Source organism: Drosophila biarmipes, chromosome 3R (genome assembly GCF_025231255.1).
Source record: "Drosophila biarmipes strain raj3 chromosome 3R, RU_DBia_V1.1, whole genome shotgun sequence".
NCBI lineage: Eukaryota > Metazoa > Arthropoda > Insecta > Diptera > Drosophilidae > Drosophila > Drosophila biarmipes.
In genome coordinates this window covers 14602923-14627132 of record NC_066616.1, presented here as the reverse complement: position 1 = coordinate 14627132, position 24210 = coordinate 14602923, and the positions used below count along the sequence as shown (strand labels likewise).

The window sequence follows — 24210 nt, the reverse complement described above, 5'->3', positions numbered from 1 at the left end:
CCCCTCCCGTACTACCTCTATGTGGATGCCACTGCACTTAGGAAAAAACTGCTAAAAAAGTTCAAGTTTATTCTTCAACTTATTTATTAATAATCTAACATTAAGGATATCATATTATATCATATTTATTTTTTAATATATTATATTATAATAGATTCAACTATATAAATATTTAAGCAGAGGATCCCATATTTCTTGCAGTCCATCGAAGGACTGAGCCTGGACTGGCCACAGTGCCCGGCACTCGACGCCACAGCAGGGAGGAGCTCCTCCATGCCCCAGCTGGGATGATTCATTTGCTGGCCACAGAAAAATTCTCGAAAAAAGAAAATAACAGAAATAATAAGAAGCCAGTGCAGGGGAACACACAGAACCCCGAGGAGGATGGCAGGGAAAAATGGTTACGAGAACCATTTAAAGGAATTCTCGCGAGTTAGAAGTGGGAGACACGATCCGGGGCAGGGATCAGGAATCAGGAATCGGGGATCGGGGATCCGAGATCGGGGACCACGGTCATGGCCAAAAACAAAAAGATACTGCCGAGCATTAACAGACCTTAGCAGACTGCTTGGGGTCTGCCACCGCCTGGCCCCACGCCTCCTCCTCATCCGAGTGCTCCTCCACATCCACATCCACCTCCGATGCAGTTGCATTTCGCGATTCCATTTCCTTTTCGCATGATTTCTCGGTGTGCGCGCCCACAATTGTCGAGAGATTAGAGATGCTGTAATTCCATGGTCTGCGATGCCGATTGGCCTGGCTTACTCGTTTCTGGGATGGGGGCAACTGCAACTTCAACTCCAGCATCTGCAAGGGAAGAGGCAAAGACAACAGCAACTCCGACGACGCCAACACCAGCCACCACGACGACTGCGAAGATGATGATGATGCGCTTGATTTGGGCTTATCACGTTCATGGGAGACTGAAAGACGCTCCGCAGGTTTACACGAGCCGCCAAGATTGCGAAGTACATTAGAAACTACTAGTTTTTAGAGTTCTAAAAATATTTTTATGTTTTATAAAAGATTCAACAGCAATAAAATTTCCATTTACGCTGAAAAGTTATAATTCACCCAATCGGGCATCTGTTGTAACCCGAAGCTTGAATCAAAACGATTTCATTCAATAACCAGATCAACTTATAATTCATCCTCAAAAAGGAAACAATTCAATAAACCACTTATGACGTTCACACAGTGGAGCCCCAAACTAATTTCAATAATGGTTTCATACGGTTACCGGAATTCAATCTCTTAGCTGTCTATCAAGAAATTATTTATAGTCATTAACATAATGATATGCAAAGTGCCCAAAAACGACGAGCTGAAGATCATCAATGAGAATTTGGAGTCTATTCATAGAAACTAGGTTTTCGATTACATTATGGCATTTGGTTCGCGTGAAATCATCGGTCCTGTGGCGCAATGGATAACGCGTCTGACTACGGATCAGAAGATTCCAGGTTCGACTCCTGGCAGGATCGGAGTTTATTTTTTTTCAATCGTTTTTTAAAAATACCTGTTTTCAACACAAACTCAAAATGGTTAACTTAAAAATAGACAATGGCTACGAATAGCTGTAAAAATAATTTAACAGAACAAAGTATCTTAATTATACTTTAATTAAACAATATTACCTGGTTTCCAAGAATTCAACGGTCCTGTGGCGCAATGGATAACGCGTCTGACTACGGATCAGAAGATTCCAGGTTCGACTCCTGGCAGGATCGAAATGTAACAAGCTTTTTTTTTGATATGGCAGAGGTTAATCCAATATTTGTTATTTGATTAAAAGTCTAGTCAAGTTTTAAAAGGGGTTTTTAAGTTGGGTGCATTGAATAACGCACAGTAAAATGTTTAAAATTATTTTGGTAATATTTTAAAAAATGTTTCCCCCATGGGTGTTATTTCACTGGGCGTTATTGTTTGCACCCAGTTTAGTATTAACATAAAAATTAAAAATTCTTTTGACCGCGAGTTTACAGCGGTCCTGTGGCGCAATGGATAACGCGTCTGACTACGGATCAGAAGATTCCAGGTTCGACTCCTGGCAGGATCGAGGTATAATTAACTTTTATATATATATTTTTTATATATATATTTGAATTTCAAATTTAATTTAGATATCTAGCACCTGTTTTCTTATATTACTTTTTTTCAAATTAAAAGCGGAGTTAAGTCTTATTGTATACAAAAAATTTAGTTATCAAGTAAAAATAAAATTTTTTTGTTTCGCGTTTTTTTAACGGTCCTGTGGCGCAATGGATAACGCGTCTGACTACGGATCAGAAGATTCCAGGTTCGACTCCTGGCAGGATCGAAGTGAAATACATTTTTGACGTTTTTTATTATTTTCTTAGAAATGTTTTTACTTACTATAGCAATTTTTTCTAATATTAAATAGTGTTCCCAAATTAGATTTTTTTTTGGATAGAAATACAAAAGCTATCTGAAAAATAAAATTTTTTGGGATGAGGTATTTTTAACGGTCCTGTGGCGCAATGGATAACGCGTCTGACTACGGATCAGAAGATTCCAGGTTCGACTCCTGGCAGGATCGAAATTAGATAACTTTTTTATTGATTCGTGGACTTTATTGCTTTTGCTCATGTTCGTTTAAATGTGGGGTAAAGCTTTTTATAAGATTTCCGAATGAACAAAAGAATTTTACAAAAATCAAACCACATTTCACATGGCTTTCTTAAAAACGATCGTTTAGATAGACACGTGTAACTGCCTGTATCATAAGCGAGGTCAAGTTTGAAGAATTACCATTTTAAATTAAACATACTTAATTGAAACCACCTGCTAGACGCCCGTTGTCTTATCGGTCCTGTGGCGCAATGGATAACGCGTCTGACTACGGATCAGAAGATTCCAGGTTCGACTCCTGGCAGGATCGGAGAAGATACTTTTTTATTCATGTTTCTAGGTAATTTTTTAATATTTAATTATTGGATTAAAAATTTAACTTTATAGCAATCGTATTAAATATTTTAAACAAACACAAACTTAAAAAAATCTATCAGACGGTTTTTTTTGCATGAAGTTAATAGAACTTAAATTTTAGATTATGTATGTAAGGTTTCCCATTTGCTTTTTAAAAATGAACATATTAAATACATTTAATATGCGGTAAATTTCCATTATCTCAACCACACATTTATTTATATTTATAGCTTTGACATGTTTCGAAGTCTCTCGCTGCTTGCTCGCCTTCAAGTGGCTGTTTTGACGCCTGCTGATCACCGCCTCCGTGGCGCAATTGGTTAGCGCGTTCGGCTGTTAACCGAAAGGTTGGTGGTTCGAGTCCACCCGGGGGCGACTGAAGTACTATTTTTTTCTCAGTTACGAATTTGTTTCTTTTTTAAATACGTTCTTAGGTATTTAAGTTTCAAAAATAATACATTTTAAGTTGATTTTTAATTTGGCTTATAAAGTTTTATCTGTAAACACTATAATAAACAGAATCCGTTCTTCGTTGCATCTTTTTTTAAGCTCTTATCTGAAACTACTGCGTCGTGTAAACCCCAAACTTCGCGATCCTCAAGATCTGAGGCTGTGGTGTCTGTGGGTCTGCGTCTGCGTCTGCCTCTGCGTCTAACAATGGCCACAGCCTGGGTCCGGGGCTTAGTTACTTAGCTAGTGCTCCAGCTGGGGGATCTCTGGCTAGCTGCTCAGCCCCTCCGCCGGCGCTGCTCCGCCAGCCAGCTGTATCCCCCTGGTGCATTGCATAAGAGAAATATTTGTGCAATTTGATTTCGCAGAATTGCGAATTCGCTGGAATGAATTCCCTTTGCCCCCGCCCCCTTTCGGATGGCGGCTTATGCGCATTATGATTATGATGATACCTTGTGCCGCTCTTTGTTCGCCTGTGCCGTTTGCTGTTTGTTGTTACTAGTGTTGTTTTCGCCTTGTTTGCTGGTTTGCTGGTTTGTTAGCCGCTCGCCGCGATTATGGTTGAAATTCTATGCACTTTTTCGCAGTCCCCGCGAGTCATGATCCGAGGGCAGTCGAGGGAAATTCTGTGGAAAAGCATTTTCTTTCTTTGCCAAGGGAGCGAACCGCAGGCCGGCGAGATCAACATGGTGCGATTGTGTTTGCAATCATTACAAACGACCACGACCAGGAAAGCGGATCAGTTTTGATTGGTCGGTGCGCAGTTCGAGCAATTTGTTAGGGGCACCCCACTACCCACCCTATAAACTGGGTTCCCTAATTAAAAAACTGTAAAAGAGGCTCTGCGACACACTGGCAAACATTTAAAATTACATTACGAATTTGGGTCGCACATAAACACAGCTGGGGGGAGAATAACTTTTACACCCTAGTAAATAGGGCTGCTACCAAAAATGTGTTCTTAATACATGAGGGCAGTTAAGGAGGTAAAGTGGAGGTACCCTGTAAGGCACCAGTAGTAGTAGTGTTGTAGTATATGTTCGCTAATCAATACCCAAAAATGTACTTAGAAAATAATTTTAATAATAATAAGATAAGATAATTTGAGTGCCTTAAAAATATTTGTACCTAGAACTTCTTCTTTTAGATAATAAAAACCAATTTATTTTTAATCATGTCCTCTAAAATACCCTTTGAACCAGGTTACTGGTGTAAAAGTTGGCCTGTATTTCCGTGTAACTTAAAGCAAGTATGGGGCACTCAAGGTCTCTAAACCACCCACCCTCCCTACTCCACCCCCTCCACTTTAGGCGACACTTTTGGTGTGTGTGTGTGTGGAGACACGCCCCTGTGGCACACGAAAATGAAAATGAAATGAAATGGAAAACGCGGAGCGGCCGAAAACGAGAAGTGACCAGAGAACTGGACCCAGGGCAAGCTGCTAGGAAAATGAGACGCTTATCTAAATCTTCATAGTTGGCTAAGCGCGGCACTACCCCTCGCCGTCCGCCCCCTCTGGCTTTTGGGTTCCCTTTCGTTCGTTTTTAATTGCAGCCGAAACGTGAGCGAAATGTAACCAAAAATGCAATTGTGGTAGGAAACGGGGACTGCAACGTTTCCTTCAGCGTTCTTTATGTCATTTAGTTTTTTCCTTACTTTTTGGTCCTTCCGTTGGCTAGTTAATCGCGCGCATTCGTGCAGCATTCCTTTGGTTCGGGGCTTCCCCCTCTCCAGAACGCCATCCCTAATGAAGAAGGTCCCTCTTCGGATGCGGCCTGTGGGCAGAGGCCCGACATTTGTCATCGAAACATGTAATTATGCCACTTTGCGTCAGGTTGCGAGGCGAACCATTTACCATACACACATCTAACGGGAAGAAATGGTAAAATAAATTGGGGAGACCCTTTACCAAAGGCCTTGACCTTTGCTACCTTATAAATTTGTTAGCAGCTTGCTAGAGTGAATTCCAATGGTTTGTTTTGTATAGAAAGTATTTAATTAGGAAGAGATGTAAGTTTTTAACCATTTTGTTAAATATCATGTAATGGTGATTAGTTATTACATTTTTAATGGAGTATAAACTGTTCCATTAAGATATGTATTGCCAACTCGTTTATCTCTTAATAAAATCCTTTTTAAATGATCTCTCATAATAATACGATTTACATCACAGATCCTGGCTTGTAAGCCCTTGGCAAACTGTTGCACAAGCAGGCCTTCTTCCTCACAGCCCCTTTCCCCCCTCGGGTATTAATAACGAGCATTAGCATGTTACTTAATCACAGCAACCATCTAAAATACGTGTAGTCCCCGGACGAGGCATCTTTCTCCCACAGGCCGCTGCAACATCCGAACACTTGCCACCATGTTGCGGGCAAATGGGACTGCATAATTGTCGCCTCACGTGCAACTCGGGCATTTCATTTTTTTTATTTTACTTCGGCATTTCAGGGTTTCAGCACCCAAAAAGCTGTCATTCGCCAAACACACAAGCCGCGCACATGTCAATTAAGTGGGCGAGTGAACCCGAACCCAAAGTTGCGTCGCAGGCGACATGCGAAGTTGCAGCAGAGATCTGCAAAAAGCCCGGAATGACAATGGCCTCAATTAGGCCAGTAATAAGCCATAAAAGCACTGCGTACCCCCGCCCCTTTCGGCCTTATACAAGTCCTCACGCGATGGCCGTCATTACAGCACTTGGGATGCCAGGTTTATAGTTCTTCAAGTTTATAGTTCCCCCGGCCGACTTCTGATCTCCAACTCAATTACACAGCTGAATGAGTGTGTAAAAAATCCAATTGCCAAAAGTCGAGCAGCATAAATCCGAGAAAATACAACAAAATCCTCAGAATTGATGGGCGATTTGTGGGCGGACGGGGTGGAATGTCCAGCCGAGTGTCCAGCTTTCGGTTTCAGCGATAAACAAACATAAAAAGTAAACGTCATTCGCATCGCTTCTTCACAGTTCAATTCTTATTTACACAACAACAACCAGAGCAATAGAAGAAGCAAAGATATATCCCAAAGGACGCTGGAAGATATACAGTGGAGCATCGTAAAGAAGAATTTAGTTTTCACAATGAGTTCAAACCTAAGATATTAAATTCTTTTAGGTTCTGGAGACTTACCATTTTTTTCAAAGAATGCTGAAACTTCCTAAAAACAAGAATGATTCCCGATCTTTGTATCTTATCTTGGCAACCTTGGAGATCTTTTATTTTACATTAACCTAGATCCGTAATGTGAAGAACAACTTCCAGAGCGCCGACAGATTCGCCATTCCTGAATAGTTTGGCCACGCCCTTTAGGAAGCCTCGCGGCATTACAGTGGGCCAGCCGTCAGTTTTGATGAGCGCATCCTTTAAATAGTAAACCCCCTTGGGTATGGGACATGGGCGGGTGTCGACGGGAAGATCCGTGTTCTCTCCGTACTTCAAGCTCGCATCGAAGTACGACCAGTATGAGTTCATGCCCTTGCAGAATGGTTCCAGGGGAATGGAAAAAGGAAGCGCCTTGTAATCGCCACCGCCACTGGAATCGATGAAACTCTCAGCAGAAACCGAAAATGTATTATCCATATCTTCCATTATTTCCAGAGTGCCATTGGCCCTCTTTTCTCGTCCTAAAAATCGAATATTGCCAAAATCAACGACCTCGGATCCAGTGGCTTTAAGCGATACAAAACTAGCGTCATAGGTTTTCGGAAGGAATGTCTATAAGGAATGTTATGGACATAAAAAAGACAAACTAATTAGAAAAGGCTCTTACGTAAGCGTTGTCGATGAGCACTAGTAACAGCACGAACAGAATCTCCTTCATTGTTTCACATCAATGGGATCATAACTCTAGACTGCATAACCCCTGAGTTGTTTTGGATATTTATAGGAACAATGCTGACTTTGAATTATACATTGTATATCTGTATTACACAATAACATTGCAGTCTGCCATGCAATATGGTTTTGTCAAGTTATCCAACCAACTGCATTAACTGTTGTTTTTACCAGGTTAAAAAGTAGTCAAAAGTAAAAAACAAGTTGACAAACAAGAACTATAAAACAACACATAAAACACATAAATAAATATGAAATAAATAAGAGTTAAGATCAGCGGTCAGCACGAAATAAGTGAGTGATTTGTAACGTGTACTGTAGTATACTACTTGTGTTGCGGCAGAGAACGAGCAGAGCTCTTACAATTAAATCCTGACCGCTGATTAAAATATTATTCCAGAAAATAATACAAAATAAAATATAAAAATATCCATAAATATAGAATTCAGTTGTTTGCTTATAGAGAAGCCCCACTGTACTGGCCGTGCATCCTGCGCCTGGACCAAATTGTATTTTATTGCCAGGGATTAGACGCAACCCTTTCGCTGCTGGCCCGGTCACTGATAAAGGCGGAGGCCAGCGGTCAGGTCAAGTGGAAGGGTTCGACTTGTGCTAACCCATCGGAAAGCAATTTATTTACACGTGCCCTGGCTGCGAGGAATCCTGCGGCTTAGCCCCCGTATATTTTTGAGCTGATTTGATGCGATTTTTTATGCCCGTCCATAAAGTCTGACAACGCCAAGAATCAATTTGCGACGTGGTCGAATGTTATTTACGGCTAAGCCCGGCTTTAAGCCACAATTAGGTGTGCATGTGTGCCGGGCTCTGGTAATGTGAGTCAAGTGGTTATCGCATGGCAAACACTCATCTCTGCGCCGATCCTCCGCTAATTAATGCCAGCAATTAAAACCACATTTAGATGGCTATCTTCGTGAATAATTGTGCAATATTTGCAAATTTATTGATGAGCACATCTGTCTATTATTATTTGTTACATTTTTTACTGCTCTCTGGCGCAGCACGCACCCAAAAAGATAAAGTAAGGGAAAATAAATAGAAACCACTGGGAGAAACGAAATCGAAAGCGGATCAATTGCCCAAAAGATCAATTGGCAATTGACAATGCGATCGAGATCGCCCGAGATCAGATTAGATCAATTCGTGCCACTTGGGGTTGCATCGGAAAATGCCCATAAGCACATGAGTGTGTGTGCGCGTCCACTGGGGCGTTAAATCTCTGTGCAAATGCCGAATGTGTTGCATTTTCCGCCACTCGAGCGCAAAACGAGAAATGCATTAATCCGCCTAGGATTGTGGATTGTTCAGCTCCCATTTTTCTGTGGTCTCTGGGTTGTTTGAGGGTTTGCATTCGGGGCTTGCCTTTCGGCTTAGTCCCATTGTAGATCGCTGGCTGGGCTTAATTCAATTAGCCCAAGCCGCATCCGAATCGCTTCCCATTCCCAGGGCTCTTCTCACATTTGAGCCTTGCACCTTGCACTTTCGGTTTTCTGGGTTTAATGTTTCCTGCGTCTCCTGTGTATTCCTTTTTTGGCGGTTAGTTTTGTCTTTTGGGGAACACTCGGCACGCGCTGCATTTTTACTGCTTCATCCTGGCCAGTGGCCACAGGTTATCCAGGCAGGTGCAACTGCCGGCGAGTCGAATTCGTTGGGCCCGAAAGAAATGTGTAATTCATGTTTCCGCTGGGGTCAAACATCTTGCAGCAGGGGAGCTGCAGGGTGCACGCGAGGAGGATCTTAATTGTGTGTTTATGTAGGGAATAAATTTAGGAAACGGGCCTGGGAGGGTCCCTGAAAATAGTAGTTCAATACTGTGGTATTTCATGTATACATTGACAGGGCTAACATTATAACATTTTGTTAATCAGGAGAATATTTCTTGATTTAAGATTGTTGTTTTATTATTCAATCAAATTCTTAAATAAATTCTTATTACCACATTATCTATTCAAGAATAATTTAATAATTAAGTTATAAATATTATTTTAAACTTTAATTTGGTTCTCTTCATCACATCGTTTAATATAAAAAGCCAAGGACCAATATAAAGATCCTTAAAGTAGACTTAAAGCAGACTATTATTATTATTTGTATTATTTATTTATGGTTTACAACCCTGCGATCTTTTGACTTACTTTTAAAGCACCGAGTGTATCAAAGGGCTACCAATGAATTGTAACTATTTTTAATTTAAATCTTAGTTTTACAATGTCTTAGTTTAGTGCTAAGAGCAATGTGATTAAATTTAAAAAAAATCTGTTAAACCCATATAACAACAATCTTTAGATAATGAGAATCGAGGTGGAAACTACACATTTACGCTTATATTTATGGAAATTGGTATAGGTTTCAATCTTATTTCTCATCTAAAGTCTGTAAAAACTTAATACCTCTTCTCTTATTAAAATATTTCATCAATCCTAGAAAAACCTATGGCATTTTTCTGAGATGCACATGGCGGATGCTCCGCGGGCGAGCGGATCTCTTGAGCCAGCCCTAGACCTGGCCAGAAAGTCGCCCGCTGATTGGCCAAAAGGCGGAGCCAGAGCCGCGGCTCCGCAAGCGAGTTGTGCGCATAAATTATGGCACTAAGCTAGCGTCTGGGATTGGTGCAAGGGGCAGGCAGGCGATTCCGGAATCCGGATTTTTAGTTGCACCAGGGCAGCAGCCTCCAGTCCAAGCAGGTTTTGCGGTCCATCCTCTTTGCCAGGGCAAGAGTCGGCTGAACGAAACTGTTCCCAGCCAGCGCTCAAATTAGTTGGCCCAAAGTCAAATACTGCATCTGCATCTGTGGCCGAGACTCTTGGCCAAAGATCGAAAACTTCGCCTGACATGTTTATTACGAGACCGCGGGGAGACATAAATCGGAGCCTTTCGTCAGTGCAAATTCAATTAAAGTTGACATTTTCCAATGAACCCGAATGCAAATTGCCGGCCCATGACAAACGTCAGGCGTCAATCAGGCGGCAGCAGGATATTTATGGCCAAATGCATTATTTATCTAGCTGCTCCTCCGCTCGCCGGCTAGCTGAAATTTATTATATTTTATAATGTAACAAATGGCTCGACCACCCGACCGCTGCCCGTACGTGAGTCCCGGCCAAGGAGCTCCAGAGCCTCGGAGTTTCCAAGTGAATCGCAGAGCCGGAGTTCGCCGAAAGTGCATTCAACTCGCTCTGCATCGAAATCGGCGATAACGAAAGCAATTTGTTAACCGGCAGCCAGCAAAGGGAAAGGAAATCCCACCAAAGTATGTGAAAATATTAACAACATTTTGAAACAAGGCGAAGATAATCGCCGGTGGACGAAAACTGGTTGCCCTGCCGTTGGTGAAAGAAAGGAGTTCTTATTTTGAGGTAAGTCGTTCGTTTTTGGATCTGTATTTATTAAATACTTTGTTATATTAGATTTCCGATTATACGTAAATCGCTTTCCAAACATGGTTAAAATGTGGCGCTGAAAATGACTATTGGGCATGCTTCGAGGATTGGAAATATCATTGGCATATGTACATAAGTATACTTTACTTCAAAGCATTACCAAATAATTTATTCAACTTTTTAAGTTCATAATCCCTGGAATAATTATATTTTTATTATTATTTTTAAGCTGAATCAAAATTCCTAATACCCCGGGAAGGTTAGAGTGCGGAGAATGTAAAACGCTGAAAACATTAAAGTAGCCTAAAGCAGCTTGATTAATTTTATGAGCGATCAGCCGTTAAGTTCAGCGCACACGAATTCGCGATGCTAATCTAGCATTAAGCATGCGCCCCGTTAACGTGAACCCCACCCGAGCAGTCCCTTCCCAAAAGGTAAATACTCATTAGTGAAAATTCTTATCACAATTTCGTTTCGTTTTAGGTTCTGTTTACGCTCGTGTTTTTTATGCGGGGCTAAGCTGACGGCGTTGGCGAGTTGATCTTGATGCAATTAATAAACGGCGTTGGCCAGGCATTTTATGGTCCTGGATATCCGGAAGCGGGCAATAAAGGGTTCGAAATCGGGATCGCGGCCAGATCGCGATTATGATTTCGGGCTGAACCGCGGCCGAACCCGAACCCAAACCCAAACCCAAACCCTAAAGCCGAGCCAAAACCGAAACGAACTGGGACCACCAGCGCTCCGGGGGCAATTGCCAATTGCATTCATCAACATGACAGCTACTCGTCCGAGTTCGAGTCCTCCTCTTTCCCTTTTTGCTGCCCCCCAAACTCATCCGCCTGGGTAGCTGGCTGGCCTTTGGTAAATTGACAGCCGCCGCTGCTCAATTTGAATGCAAACCACAAAATTGGATAATTTCCCAGTGACAATCGAACGGCTGCTCCTGGCTCCTGCGACTGCGACTACGGCCCGTTCCTGATATATGCGCCGAGCGAAAAGTTTCCCAGGAACACTTGCCGGTGACCCCACAGAGTGCTCCAGCTCCAGCTCCAGCTTCAGCTCCATCTCGCATCGAAGCGAAGCGAAGACAAAAGACAATGGCTCCGCTGTGGGGCGAGGGCTCGTATGGAAAATAAATTTCACTTCCGAAACTGAATCTCAATCCGAATGAGAATGGGAATGCGGAGAGTCCTGCTTCCAGCCGGTTGTTTCATGGCTTGTTTTACATATGTCCGCACCTAAGCAGAAGACACAAGACCTCGACGGCGGATGGACCAGCTCACCCACCACTATAAGATGCACTGGAAACAAAATAGTTGGAAGCTTATGCTCATCACCCCGTCAAGGGATTCCAAGCCTCTTCGATCTGAACTCTATAAAAAAATAATCTTAAGTTACATTAAACCAATAAAGAAGATTAGTTCTAGCAACACACCATTACAAATTAGTTTGTAGTAAAAAAGATAATATAATATATAAGTGTTTAAAAGACAATTCTACGCATAATAACTTAAATTAAATGTTCAAAATTGATCAAAGGCTATATGAAATCAATAAAGGCGTTTATTTTTAACACTTGAAACCAATCAGCAATTATTTTTTATTTTTTCAAAACCCCCTGACATTTTTTCCCCGTGCAGGATCATCTTCGAGCCCTCTGGGGGACGCTCGACAATGGGCCAAATGGCTGGCTGGAAAAGGCAAATGCAGGCGACTCGTAAATCCGCCTCGATTGCTTCGCCAGAAATCCATACTGAATTGATTGCATTTGGAGAGGGATGAACCAAAAGGGGGTCTGCGCTCAAAATGTTGCAATTAATTTTTGCACAATGCTCTTTGTGCTATTTAGTTCTCGATTTTGCAGCATTATGGCAGCGGTTGCCTCGACTTAATTGCCCGCGAATTCGATCGTTGACAAAAAGGCCGGGAGCTCCAACTCCAACGCAAAACAGTAGCTAACCAGGAGAAGTCCAAAGAAAGAAGGGAAGGAGGGTAGAGGACGATGGGACCTGGACTTGGACTCCTTTTGGGTTCTTTTTGGGGCCTTTGATTTGCATATATTTTGGTTTTAATTAGTTAACAAGCTGCTTTCGTTTGTTGCGATTGCATGTTGAACCACGACGCGTATCGTAGATGCTGCAGGTAGCTCCTCTGCCCCCCAAAGAAATCCCCCCAAATTGCATGCATAAGGAGCTGCGGCGGACAGCAACGGCAACGGCAACAGCAACAGCAACAGCAACGTATAAAATCAAACACGATTTTTAGCAGTTTTCAATTCCCGGAAATCTTGTACGATATGTAGCACCATACAACTGCGGATTGTGCTGATTGTTGCTGCTTTCTGCTTTCTGCTGGCTGCCCGTTTTAGCCGTTTTAGCCGTCTTAGCCGTTCCCTATCCTTGGCCAGAGCGGCCTGGCTCTCGAGTTGGCGCGCGATACGATTCCGATTCCCATTCCGATTCGCCAGTATCGTGCAAATGTTTCATTATTTAACTGATTTCAGTGGGCCAACCCGGCCAGCCAGGCCATCTGTGGGCCCAAAGAACGGGGCAATCGAGGAACTGGCGACAAGTTTGCATTGGAAATACCAACGAAAATTCCAAGATGTTGTCATCAATTAAGCTGCCTCGTATGCAAGTGGTTGCCTCGGCTGTTCGCACCTGAGAGAACTTTATTAGGCCGCCTCGGGCAGGGCCCAAAAATGGCCAAAACACCCTGGGCAGATGCGTAAATTATGGTCTAGGCCGTCGAGCCAATGGCGCTGGCCAATAAAATGCCAGATAAATCAATGTAGAGGTGGAAATCAGCCGGAGTCCGGAGCTAAGCGAATTCTGCAGAAATAAGCGGCCCAGGGACTTATTTGCATTCGCCCTGTTGTCAGCCAAGTTGTCGTCGCGTCCTGGCCCTCTCCGCCGCGGAACCCCCTGCGAGCTACCACTGACAGTAGTCTGCTGGGGAAAATAAAGCAAAGTAAGAGCCCAACATGAAAACTGTTGCCCACGAGTCTGGCGAGTACGCGGTAGAGCATCCCATCCAGCCAGACAGCCTTTGTTCCATCTTGTTAAGGCCTGAACTTTATGCCAGCTCGGGGTTATTGTTTCTGGGCAGGGGCAGAGTAGATGCCACGGTTCCTGGAACTTTTCAGGTGGCACAGCATGTTCGGGCCAGACACACTTTTGGTGGCCTCGTGCAGCAGCCATTGTGGGGGCCCTCAATTAAAATATGTTTAAAAACAATTTGGTTAGAAGAGCGCGACGGGCGAGGGCTAAGTAACCTGAAATTATTAAAAGAGTTGGTTAAAAATGAGCATTGCTTCCGCAAAACATTGCTTTTGAGAATATATATATTTTTTAAAGTAATTTTAGAATATTTTAAACTAGTTTTTCAAAATTCCATTTCTTGTTACTCGTATTAAAACTTCCAAAATAGAAATTACAATTAGGGACTTTTGATCTGGTTAGTATTTTAAAATTTGTTTGCTCTCAAAATATAAATCTATATAAAATATGTTTTATCACCGGGACCTTCAAATCAATACTATCTTATGACACTATGATGTTAATATTTTAATTATCATTTAAAGCTAACAACTATAGTTTTGTAAAATATCCTACATTTTTGTGTAAGGGTTAAATAGACTATTATCTAGAACTTTATTTTCTAATGCCATCCTATTTTTCATCTTGAGAACATACCTCTGACCATCTACAGTCTTTCAGAAACCCCATGGGATTGTAAACCACACCTAGAATAAATCATCTGGAATATATAAATTAGGTATTTCTGCGTAAATTCGTAGTGAACACCCCGCCTAGTTTTTTGTTAATGTGATTTGCTCATTCTTTTCTCAATTTTTTGTTTTTATTTTCATCATTTATTTTTTTTGCACTGGCTGACGGCTTTTCATCAAAGGAGTCACGATGATGGCAACTGTGGCGCATACAAATGATGGATCTGGCTCGATGGGGCCTGCGAAAATATAAAAAACAGCTACAGCAAATTTAAATGTTGTTTGGGCATGTTTTATTTGTCATTATATAATCAGCACAAGTCGCGCAAATCGCTGAAAATTAAGCAGAAAGAACTAAGCACCGTCTGCCAAGAATATCAGTTTTATTTTACACCCCAATACAGTGGAGATCATGAAGTTAAGGAAACACAAAATAAAGAGTATGTTACAAATAACCCACATATTTAAACTAGTTCTGCAGTCATTACCTTTTATAAAAAAATAATTAATTACCATAGAAAAAGTTCAATTCGATTTGCTATAGCTGACAATTTTGCATCAGATAAGTTCACAGGCAACTAAAGACCAGTCAACAAGTCATTTAACTAATCCATTGATTTAATGACAGGCATAAGACACCTAATAGTATTTTTATTAATTGTTTTACAGTAATGAGCCGCACTGTCTGGTTGTCTTTACGGTTTCGTACGACATCTAAGCGGAGGGCATATGCGTAATGTTCGTAAATGTTTTCAGCTTGTTCATGTTTGTTTATAGTTTTGGCATGAAAATTTACGAGCACGTCGTTAGCCGCATTTTTTTCTGTTTCGGAGATTCGCCTAAAGTTATGGCCGAATGTTTGGCTTGTGGCAAATGGCCGCGAAGAGAGATGCTTATCGCCGGCGCTGTTAATACCCCGCATTTAAAAGTGTAATTAACGCAATTTGAAATGTGAGGCGGGCGACGCAGTCGAAACGAAAGACTTAGGAAACGAACGCGCACGGTGTGGGGCAGCAAGATTCGGATTTCCAAAGGAAGCAGGAAGCTACAGGCGATGGGGCATGAGGGTATTTGATCATGACTCACCCGTACGGCTCGTGCTGGACACGTATTCCTGGAACACAGGGGCTCCTCTTCGGCACTGCCCCTCGTAGACCATCCTCCGGTAGCAATGCCTTGATTCTGCACACAGAATTCCTAATTAGCCCAGGGCCGTGGGCCCGCTTCCCGATATTTATGCGTTCATAGGGCTGTCCGCATCTATCAATCGTTAACCTGCAACGTCTGCATTTGGGTGGCCACTTGCTGCTGCTGGTCGTTTTGCCTCTATAAATTACCTTCAAACAAGTGTTTGGAATATTCGAAGCCCGCAATCGCTGCCATCGCGAGCATTCGTTATTTATGAGACTCACTCTGGGTTCTTGTAATGTTTTTATAATTTGTCTTTATTGGTTTCTCATTTATATTTCGTTTTCTCGCTGGTTGCTTTGTATGCCCTGCTCGTTTTCAGTTTTCGATTTTGGTTATTGTAGTTTATAATTTGCATTGCTGTTTCATATAAATTATCGTAATTAACTAGGTGAATGTTAATGAGTTTAGGAAAAGCGTGACAAGGCTTAAGGATCTCAATTTGTTCAGCGTTTTGGTTTTTGGCTGCAGCTAGAAAAACTCAACAATTCGTATTTTTTTGCGTATTTTACAATCAATCTTGGAATTTCTTTAACTATGGCTTTCGCTTGCTTAGTTGATTTCACATTCATATTGTTTAAATACATATTTATATAGTTTAAAACGTCTTTAAAATTTATGCTTTTCCGTGGCTTTTGTTTTCCTGTTTTCGCTAAGCAAAAAGTCCAGTAAAAATAATCGTTTGAAGCATATGAGCGAAACGTAAATTATATATTGTATACAAAAATTATAAAAATAATATTTATATAATCACACCAATAAACACTAAACATAAGACTAACTAGTCGTGGAGTTGCGGCCAACGAAACTTGTAGAGGCGACATACATATACATATTTAGGGGACAATTGGTCGATCAAGCCAGAATGAAATACTAAATACACACGAGCGTGTCGTGTCGGTTGTGTGTTTCCTGTTCTTGTGGGTGGTGTGTGGTGTGTAGGCATAGATTATCTAACAAAACTTACAACGTACAACGTACACAGAATTCATTTAAGCATCTTCCCTTTGTGAGTCTACAAATTCGAGACAGTCGAGCACCCGAACCCTGCACTGCGAAATCACATACAACACACACATGCAGACATTACCATACAAACAGTACAAACAGATCTTTCAAGGCATAGATATTACTCGCTGTGGCTTAGTTTTCAAAGTTATTTCAATCTTGTACCCCAGTTAGTTGGCTTACTGCTGGCTTTGCTCAGTGTTCATCACTCTGCAAATTATTATTAGTGTATATATTTATATATAGTTGTTCTGTGTGAGATATAGTGCCTAGTTGTGTGAGTGTAGAGGGTAGGGAGTTGTGTGTTCGTCATCTAACGACTTTGGCTTTTCGAATGCTGAATTAACCACTGCAGCGTTATGTCAATGTTGTCCTTCTCCTTGCAGGAAATACTATAACAGCAGATTTCGCGGTCCTGTATGCTCGAAAGATTCCTGGAAGCAAATTAAGATATTAGTTATAGAATGTATTTGACGGCCTTTCCTAGTTGCAGATACTCACATGCGTTCGATGAGCCCGGTTTCATCGAGGGCCCCTGGAAGATCACGTTTGTTGCCCAACACGAGCACGGGAATGCCTGCGAGTTGCGGCTTGTCCAACAGCGAGTGCAGCTCGTTCCTCGAGGCCTCCAATTTGTCCAGATCGGCCGCATCCACCATATAGCTGTCGATTAATACACAACACAGTGTTAATGGGATTCTCATTATTGCTTAACCTGCTTTGATGCTTACACAATCGCATTAACGCCGCGGCAGTAGCGCTCCCACATGGATCGGAATCGGGGCTGGCCTCCGATGTCCCACACCTTGATAGTCACATTGCCCCGGGTGATCTTGCGCATGTTGAAGCCAACTGTGGGTATCATGTCCTCGGCGAATTGGCCGGACTGGAAATAGGAATTATAGTATATGGTCAGTAAGGATTACATTATGATTGGGATAAGCATTAGGATTATTTATTGGACTACCTCACTAGTTTCAAATAGAACTCCTTGCGGTAAGAACATGCCCAAAAGTATGCAATGCAAACATATGTAAAATTCGAGTATAGAATGTTTACATAAAACAGCATCCATCTTTTTATCCCACTTGTTCTTATAAGATATTATTGATTACTTTAATTAAAATTAAAACTTAATTTAATATCGCTAGCCTTTAGATAAAAAAAGTTGCACCTAGAACTAGTAATTTTATGCTTATTTACCAGCTAATTTATTATTTAATTCACTAGTCAAAATAATATATCATAATGAAAAGTTTTTAAGGAAATAATTAACTATTCATAATTAAATTCTAATTGGTAGATTAAATAAATAATTGCAAAATTTATTATTATTAAAATGAATTCCCATCTAATATAATAGCATATTCACATCAATTGTCTGTACTCCTAAAAATGCAATTACATCTAATAAATATTTTCAAACAAATTCGCAGCGTTATTACCTAGCAAAACGTTAAAAGTTTAAGATCTCTTTTGAAAATCCAGCCAAAAATACATTTAAATTCGTATACATCAGAAGCGATTTTTAACTACTTCAAGATATAGGTGACTTATTGAAGATTACTTATGTTTCAGGAAAGGAGTAGACCAAAATGACTAAAATATTGCTCACGAAGAATGAATATTTTTGTGGTTTAGTTAGTTATTTAACGGAATGTCAAGACACAGTAATAATATTAAATCTGTTCCCCACAGCTGGTAATTAAAGCTGGAATGATACAAACTATGAATAATAATTAAAAAAGGTAAAATGAGTAAAGTATTTTGAAAGTTAAGTAAAAAGCAAAAAGCATTGATCAAAAAACTTTTAAAACAAAGTCTAATAAAGTGGGGAAAGTGGGGATTTCCCATCAAAAGTCAAGTTAGTTTGCAAACCAAACCAGAACGTTATAGTAATAGATGAATCTGAACAAACAGGGGATTACGCGGTGTCTAATAGCAGTGATAAGCGGGGAAACATTCCATTTCAGGAGCACTTGAGCAAACAAATTTCCACCAGATGCGGGCGACATTCATTCGAATCGAGTTCGCTGGTGGACTCGCACATGACTCATAGTCAGGCGCTCACAAAGGCAGTGTCTCCTCCTCCCCAAGACCCGGGGAAATGTAACTACTATTTGTCTACGATTTCCGAACTGGAAACTTCAGATCGCGACTTTATCAGCGTGCAGAAATGGGTGACAAGGGAGACTGGGAGGCGGTACGGTGGGGTCAGGCGGTCGCCGCGCTGATAATGGCGTCATTGTGCGGAAAACATGCGTATATACGGTGTATAGGTTTATTGATTACGGGCGGCGGAACGGTAAACTTTACCACTAAAATAAAACGGTTAGCAGCGCGTTAATTACTGATGCAGTGCGAGAAAAGGGGGGTGTCGAAGCGGAAAAGAAATAAACAAAGGGAAAGTGGGGGAGCCAGGCAATTCCTTTGTGATTAGGCGTTGGTGGGGTTCTTCAGCCGACCTATAGACATGGTCGATCCCCCGGCTTTCTCTGCACCCCCCTGCAACGACCCTCCTCCGAACCAAAAAAAACCACCCCTCCACCCACACTCTGGCAAAATTCGCACACTCTCACACACGCCCAGTGCGAAATACTCACTGCAATAACATTGACGAACGTCGTCTTCCCGGAGAACTGCAGCCCCACCAGCGTCAGTTCCATCTCCTCTTTCCAGAAGATGCTCTTGAACCACTCGAGGATCCTGTTGATGAGGGCCAACATCCTGGGGCAGGTGTGTTTGGTCGGGGTGTGCTTGAATTCGCGAAAAAGGTTTTCTTTTGCCAAAGAGCGTAAATGTTGGCGTGAAAAAAACAACTGGGCAGGTCAGTGTGGCCAAGTGCTCGGCGGTGCCGAAATGTCAATACTTTGGGGTTTGTCCAACACTGATGGTCGGTGATCGCGGTGAATGGCAACTGTTATATGTTACAAATTATTAACTTTAAGTAGAAAAAAAACATAAAAATTATATATAGTGCATACTTATGTTGTTATTTAAATATTTTAAAAATTTATTATAAATATTGTTAAAAAAAACTGTAATGGATTTCTTGAAAAAATATTTATGTATTAAAAATATTTTGATCGAATATTTTAAACTTTTTTAAATTTAAAGTAATCAATCAAAAAAAATTGATTTATATAAAAAAAACCTTTAAATATGTTTGCATAAAAACTTGAGTCCTCATGCTTATGTTTTAAAATTAAAATAAATATAGTGAATTGTATATTGCACAGTATTTACTGTATTTCCTATCGATAACTGGGCAATCGATTTCTTTTGGTCTCGTGGTGACTGGCAGTTTTGACAGAAGAAGACAGTAAACAAAATGGTAAGATCCACAAATCTGCAATTATTTATTTAATTATGGTAAAAATATTCAATAAATGTTTATTTTCAGGCGCGCAATGCAGAGAAGGCAATGTAAGTAACCTTGGAAACCAAAAACCTTATAATTTGCAATACTTACCTTACCTCTTTCCCTCAGGACAACATTGGCACGTTGGCGGGCCGCCAAAGAAGTGGAATCAGGCGAAAGGGAACGCCGGCCGTATTTGGCCTCCGAGTGCCACGACTTGCCCCGCTGCGAGAAGTTCCGCCTGGAGATTATACGCGACATATCCAAGAAGGTGGCCCAGATACAAAATGGTATTTATTCGGCTTGAGTTTTCTTTAAACATCTTCTTACATCCCATACTTACAGCTGGCTTGGGAGAATTCCGCATCCGCGATCTGAACGATGAAATCAACAAATTACTGCGTGAAAAGCGCCACTGGGAGAATCAGATATCTTCACTGGGCGGCCCTCATTATCGACGTTATGGTCCCAAGATGTTCGATGCGGAGGGTCGCGAAGTTCCCGGCAATCGGGGTTACAAATACTTCGGAGCCGCCAAAGATTTGCCGGGTGTTCGAGAGCTCTTCGAACAGGATCCTCCACCGCCACCCAGGAAATCCCGCGCGGAACTGATGAAGGACATAGATGCGGAGTACTACGGCTATCGGGATGATGAGGATGGCGTACTGATCCCTCTAGAGGAACGCATCGAACGAGCGGCCATCCAGAAGGCAGTGCAGGAATGGCGCGAAAAGATGGCCAGAGATGGGCGCATAGTCGATGACGACGAGGAGGAGGACGAGATATATCCGCTTTCCGGACCCGCTCGCGAAGCCATCGAGGATGCCAAGGCTCGCGCCGCAGTGGAGGATCCTCACGGCCTATTGGCACCCAAATTCACCGCCCATGTGCCCGTACCCACGCAACAAGATGTACAGGAGGCACTTCTCCGCAAGCGGAAACAGGAACTCCTCGAGAAATACGGCGGTGGCGATAACTAAGTTCAATAAACATTCTAACTTTGTAGTTTGATTTTTAAAATTATCGTCTAACTTATAATGTTGTATGAAAGTTAAGTTTCCCACTGGTTTTATTTTCGTGTTTATTCTATCTTTGGAGAGAACATCCGCTTAAGGGTTTGTTAAACAAAATTTCAAGGCACTTCAATGCGCTGTGGTCTCTAATTACTACAAAATGCGATCTAGAGATTCAATCAGAAGCTAAATCCTTCGAAGTTGCGGCCTCCACCGCCGCGTCCGCCACTGCGGCCACCACCAAAGCGGCCACCTCCTCCGAATCCACCGCCTTCAGCAGCGCGCCTCTCCTTCATGGCCTTGAAACGCGAGGCCATTTTGTGCAGTTCTTCGGGCACTTCCTGATCCGCCTCCTGGAGGATGTCAATCAGCTCCTTGGCCATGCCCCAGTCCTCGCGGGTAATAAAGCTAATGGAGGTACCCTTGCGGCCAGCACGTCCTGTACGACCGACACGGTGCACATACTCCTCGATGTTGCGCGGGAAGTCATAGTTGATGACATGGCTGAAAAAGGGTAAATTTATAAGTAGAGACTAAAATATCTATACAATAAATAATTGCTTACGTTATGTCCTCGATGTCCAGGCCACGTGATGCCACATCGGTGGCCACCAGGATGTGCACGGCGCCCGACTTGATATCAGCTATGGCCTGCTCACGATCACTCTGGTCGCGATTGCCATGGATGCACTGCGTCATGAAACCATCTAGGGTGAGGTCACTGGACAGGTCATCGGCGCGAGCCTTGCGTCCGCAGAAAATTATGATCTTGTCCGTCTTGGTCATGTTCTTCACGAACGACTTGATCGCGCTGAACTTCTCCTTGTCGTCCTCCAGCAGCTCAATCACTTGCTTCACCGAGTGCGTGGCCGCCAGGTCGAGCGAGCCGACACACACCTGTATGGGGTTCTTCATGTAGCTCTGCGCCAAACGACGCACTCCCGGTGGCCAAGTGGCGGAGGTCATAATCGTCTGGCGATCCGGGCGGATGTCCAGCATTACCTTGCGGATCTGCGGCTCGAAGCCCATGTCCAGCATGCGATCGGCCTCGTCGAGCACCAGGTAAGTGATGGTGCTCACATCGATAACGTTGGCCTGGACCAGGTCATTGAGGCGACCCGGAGTGCAGATGATGATCTCCGCACCTCGCTCCAGGTCGGAGATCTGCATGCGACGGTCGCCTCCACCGTACACACAAACGCTAAAAATAAAAAGCGACTAATTACAAAAACAATAAAGGTTATAAAACACGCAGGACATAAAATAACGATGTAAAATATAATACATCTAAAATGGAACACGCGTTTTTATGACATATATCGATGATACTCACGCTTTCATGTCGCGGAAGGAGTACTTCTTGACCTCCATTTCGATCTGCAGGGCCAACTCTCGAGTGGGCGCCAAAATCAAGACATTGGCTCCGCCCCTCTGACCTCTGGGCACGCTCTGGTACTCCGTGTGAATCATTCCGGGCAGCAAGAAGGCCAGTGTTTTGCCCGTGCCCGTCTGGGCGATCCCAATCATATCGTGTCCTTGGAGCAGAATGGGCCACGCCTGCGATTGGATAGGCGAGGGCTTGGAGAAGCCCATTTTGGTGATCTCGCCGAGGAGATCCGGATATTCGGCAAAGCATTGATCGAAAGTCCAAACTGGGTTTGGAATGGGAGGCGCAGTTTCTCCCTCCTTCGGCTCGAAAACATGCGAGACCGAGATGTTGTTATTATCGGCGCGAATGCGCTCGATCTGGTCCTCGGTGAGATTGGCCACCTCTGGCGCCTCCTTGTAGAAGTTCTTCGTCAGCGGGGGACACTTGGCCCAACGAGCTTTAGTAGCTGCTTCCTGTGGGGAATTAAAACGGATTTAGAAGGCTATGACAAATATATGACATTATCTGATTGTTCACCGTGTGTCACTGGCTTTAAATATAATTGTGATGTACTGAAGTCGATAAGACTATCTCTATAATTCAGCTTTTATTGTTTAAGAGTTAAGCAATACTTTATTTTTGTTAATTATTATGTTTTACAAGGCTTGACTCTATTATTATTTTACATAATAGTTTGACTACTAAACATTTAAGTTGCATATGGGTTATAATCCAGTTAAAACTAATGTTTGTTAAATTTATAGAAATTTGTAGTGATTATATGTAGGTAGAGTTTACTTACCGAGGCCTTATTTATGGCTGCCCAATCGATGATGCCGGTGAGATCTCCTCCTTCGTCAGTGGTGGGCCTGGCAGCCGGCGGATTGAACTCGTAGCTACTTCCCTTCGATCTGCCATATCCGCCACCACCTCCTCCGTAGCCCCCACCGCCGCCTCCATCACCACCATAGGAACCCCTTCTATCCTGATCCCTTCGTCTATCACCCGGATCACCGGCGACCTGCTTGCGAACGTGGTTGATAGCATCCGAGACGTTGCTCTGGACACTGCCCGTTATCTTGACCACTAAATCGATCTTGTCCACCTTGACGCGGACATCGAAATCAGTCTGAATCCGGGATATATTGGCTCCGGCTCTGCCAATCACTTTTCCGATCATTTCGGAGGCGATGCTCAGGGTCTCGCTGAAAACTCCTCCACCGCCGTATTCTCGATTGTCACGACGTCCTCCGCCGTAACCATCACGGCTTCCTCGATTATCCCGTCGTCCTGCGCCGTAATCATCGCGATTTCCACCATATCCGCGGGAGTGGTCGTCGCGCCTGAGGCTCCTCTCGTACTTATCGTTCAGCTTGGAGTACTCCTGCACCTTGACCGGCGCCTCCACATAGTTTGGGTCGTCCCAATCGAGCTCAGACATATTGTAGTCCGCTCGGCGCTTTATTTTGATGCAATTCGGGCGAAAATCGCAGGGCACGTAAAAAATGCAGACTCTGCAATTTGCTTTCCGCTTTCAAACGGTAAATTTCGCGTGCGTGTGTGTGTGTTTCGCGGCCCAGAATCGAGCTTGCACAGCGAATATTTAACGCGGATTTAAGCAAGCTGCAATGGACCAAATAAAGTTGATTCTTAGATAATATTTACTTATTTTTTAACTTACTTTTCCTCGTTTAGTCACTTCATTCTAGGCGGAAAACTTAGGCAAAAGAAAATTAAACGGACCGCTCTGACAGACGCTTTTAAGGGAGGGTTGCATTTCGACTAGGGACTTCGGATCAATCGAATAATCGACCAGGTAATCGAATATAAAAATATGTTTCTATATTTAAAAAAAAAACAAAGAAAAGTATAAAATTTAACATTAATTGTTACATTAACATTAATGAA

General features: G+C 42.6%; 4 protein-coding genes and 7 non-coding genes across 11 annotated transcripts; 8 read left to right on the top strand and 3 right to left on the bottom strand.

Moving 5' to 3' along the window:
• Positions 1-1411: 1411 nt before the first annotated feature.
• Positions 1412-1484, top strand: Trnar-acg (transfer RNA arginine (anticodon ACG)). The gene has a single exon. It is a non-coding gene; the product is annotated as a tRNA-Arg (tRNA).
• Positions 1485-1657: 173 nt separating this feature from the next.
• On the top strand, positions 1658-1730 carry Trnar-acg (transfer RNA arginine (anticodon ACG)). Its single transcript has one exon. It is a non-coding gene; the product is annotated as a tRNA-Arg (tRNA).
• A 256-nt stretch (positions 1731-1986) lies between these two features.
• On the top strand, positions 1987-2059 carry Trnar-acg (transfer RNA arginine (anticodon ACG)). The gene has a single exon. It is a non-coding gene; the product is annotated as a tRNA-Arg (tRNA).
• Positions 2060-2247: 188 nt separating this feature from the next.
• Trnar-acg (transfer RNA arginine (anticodon ACG)) lies at positions 2248-2320 on the top strand. The gene has a single exon. It is a non-coding gene; the product is annotated as a tRNA-Arg (tRNA).
• Positions 2321-2487: 167 nt separating this feature from the next.
• On the top strand, positions 2488-2560 carry Trnar-acg (transfer RNA arginine (anticodon ACG)). The gene has a single exon. It is a non-coding gene; the product is annotated as a tRNA-Arg (tRNA).
• Positions 2561-2829: 269 nt separating this feature from the next.
• On the top strand, positions 2830-2902 carry Trnar-acg (transfer RNA arginine (anticodon ACG)). Its single transcript has one exon. It is a non-coding gene; the product is annotated as a tRNA-Arg (tRNA).
• A 348-nt stretch (positions 2903-3250) lies between these two features.
• Positions 3251-3324, top strand: Trnan-guu (transfer RNA asparagine (anticodon GUU)). The gene has a single exon. It is a non-coding gene; the product is annotated as a tRNA-Asn (tRNA).
• Positions 3325-6551: 3227 nt separating this feature from the next.
• On the bottom strand, positions 6552-7239 carry LOC108031286 (uncharacterized). Its single transcript, XM_017104529.3, has 2 exons — positions 7168-7239; positions 6552-7112 (listed from the first exon to the last, which is right to left on the bottom strand). The coding sequence occupies exons 1-2, from the start codon at positions 7216-7218 to the stop codon at positions 6624-6626; spliced, it is 540 nt and encodes a 179-aa protein (XP_016960018.1). The 5' UTR covers positions 7219-7239; the 3' UTR covers positions 6552-6623.
• A 9002-nt stretch (positions 7240-16241) lies between these two features.
• On the bottom strand, positions 16242-19406 carry LOC108032142 (ADP-ribosylation factor-like protein 8). Its single transcript, XM_017105978.3, has 4 exons — positions 19163-19406; positions 17291-17445; positions 17061-17222; positions 16242-16993 (listed from the first exon to the last, which is right to left on the bottom strand). Exons 1-4 carry the CDS (start codon positions 19283-19285, stop codon positions 16873-16875), a joined length of 561 nt encoding a protein of 186 aa, XP_016961467.1. The 5' UTR covers positions 19286-19406; the 3' UTR covers positions 16242-16872.
• A 438-nt stretch (positions 19407-19844) lies between these two features.
• On the top strand, positions 19845-20975 carry LOC108032036 (pre-mRNA-splicing factor ISY1 homolog). The gene is made up of 4 exons (XM_017105848.3): positions 19845-19893; positions 19963-19985; positions 20050-20210; positions 20266-20975. The coding sequence occupies exons 1-4, from the start codon at positions 19891-19893 to the stop codon at positions 20898-20900; spliced, it is 822 nt and encodes a 273-aa protein (XP_016961337.1). The 5' UTR covers positions 19845-19890; the 3' UTR covers positions 20901-20975.
• A 9-nt stretch (positions 20976-20984) lies between these two features.
• Positions 20985-24115, bottom strand: LOC108032035 (probable ATP-dependent RNA helicase DDX43). The gene is made up of 5 exons (XM_017105847.3): positions 23984-24115; positions 23105-23925; positions 22267-22775; positions 21499-22134; positions 20985-21437 (listed from the first exon to the last, which is right to left on the bottom strand). Exons 2-5 carry the CDS (start codon positions 23741-23743, stop codon positions 21113-21115), a joined length of 2109 nt encoding a protein of 702 aa, XP_016961336.1. The 5' UTR covers positions 23744-23925; positions 23984-24115; the 3' UTR covers positions 20985-21112.
• Positions 24116-24210: the final 95 nt, after the last annotated feature.

Bases quoted from the DNA above. Each gene is read 5' to 3' on its own strand.
- LOC108031286 (XM_017104529.3), bottom strand. From the start codon at position 7,218: ATGAAGGAGATTCTGTTCGTGCTGTTACTAGTGCTCATCGACAACGCT. The intron at 7,113-7,167 runs GTAAGAGCCTTT...CATTCCTTATAG, and splicing joins TGCTCATCGACAACGCTTAC to ACATTCCTTCCGAAAACCTA.
- LOC108032142 (XM_017105978.3), bottom strand. From the start codon at position 19,285: ATGTTGGCCCTCATCAACAGGATCCTCGAGTGGTTCAAGAGCATCTTC. The intron at 17,446-19,162 runs GTGAGTATTTCG...TCCTATTTCCAG, and splicing joins CGTTCGTCAATGTTATTGCA to TCCGGCCAATTCGCCGAGGA. The intron at 17,223-17,290 runs GTAAGCATCAAA...ATTAATCGACAG, and splicing joins CGCGGCGTTAATGCGATTGT to CTATATGGTGGATGCGGCCG.
- LOC108032035 (XM_017105847.3), bottom strand. From the start codon at position 23,743: ATGTCTGAGCTCGATTGGGACGACCCAAACTATGTGGAGGCGCCGGTC. The intron at 22,776-23,104 runs GTAAGTAAACTC...AATTCCCCACAG, and splicing joins CAGCCATAAATAAGGCCTCG to GAAGCAGCTACTAAAGCTCG. The intron at 22,135-22,266 runs GTGAGTATCATC...TTTTATTTTTAG, and splicing joins TCCTTCCGCGACATGAAAGC to CGTTTGTGTGTACGGTGGAG.
- LOC108032036 (XM_017105848.3), top strand. The intron at 19,986-20,049 runs GTAAGTAACCTT...TCTTTCCCTCAG, and splicing joins CGCAATGCAGAGAAGGCAAT to GACAACATTGGCACGTTGGC. The intron at 20,211-20,265 runs GTATTTATTCGG...CCATACTTACAG, and splicing joins GGTGGCCCAGATACAAAATG to CTGGCTTGGGAGAATTCCGC.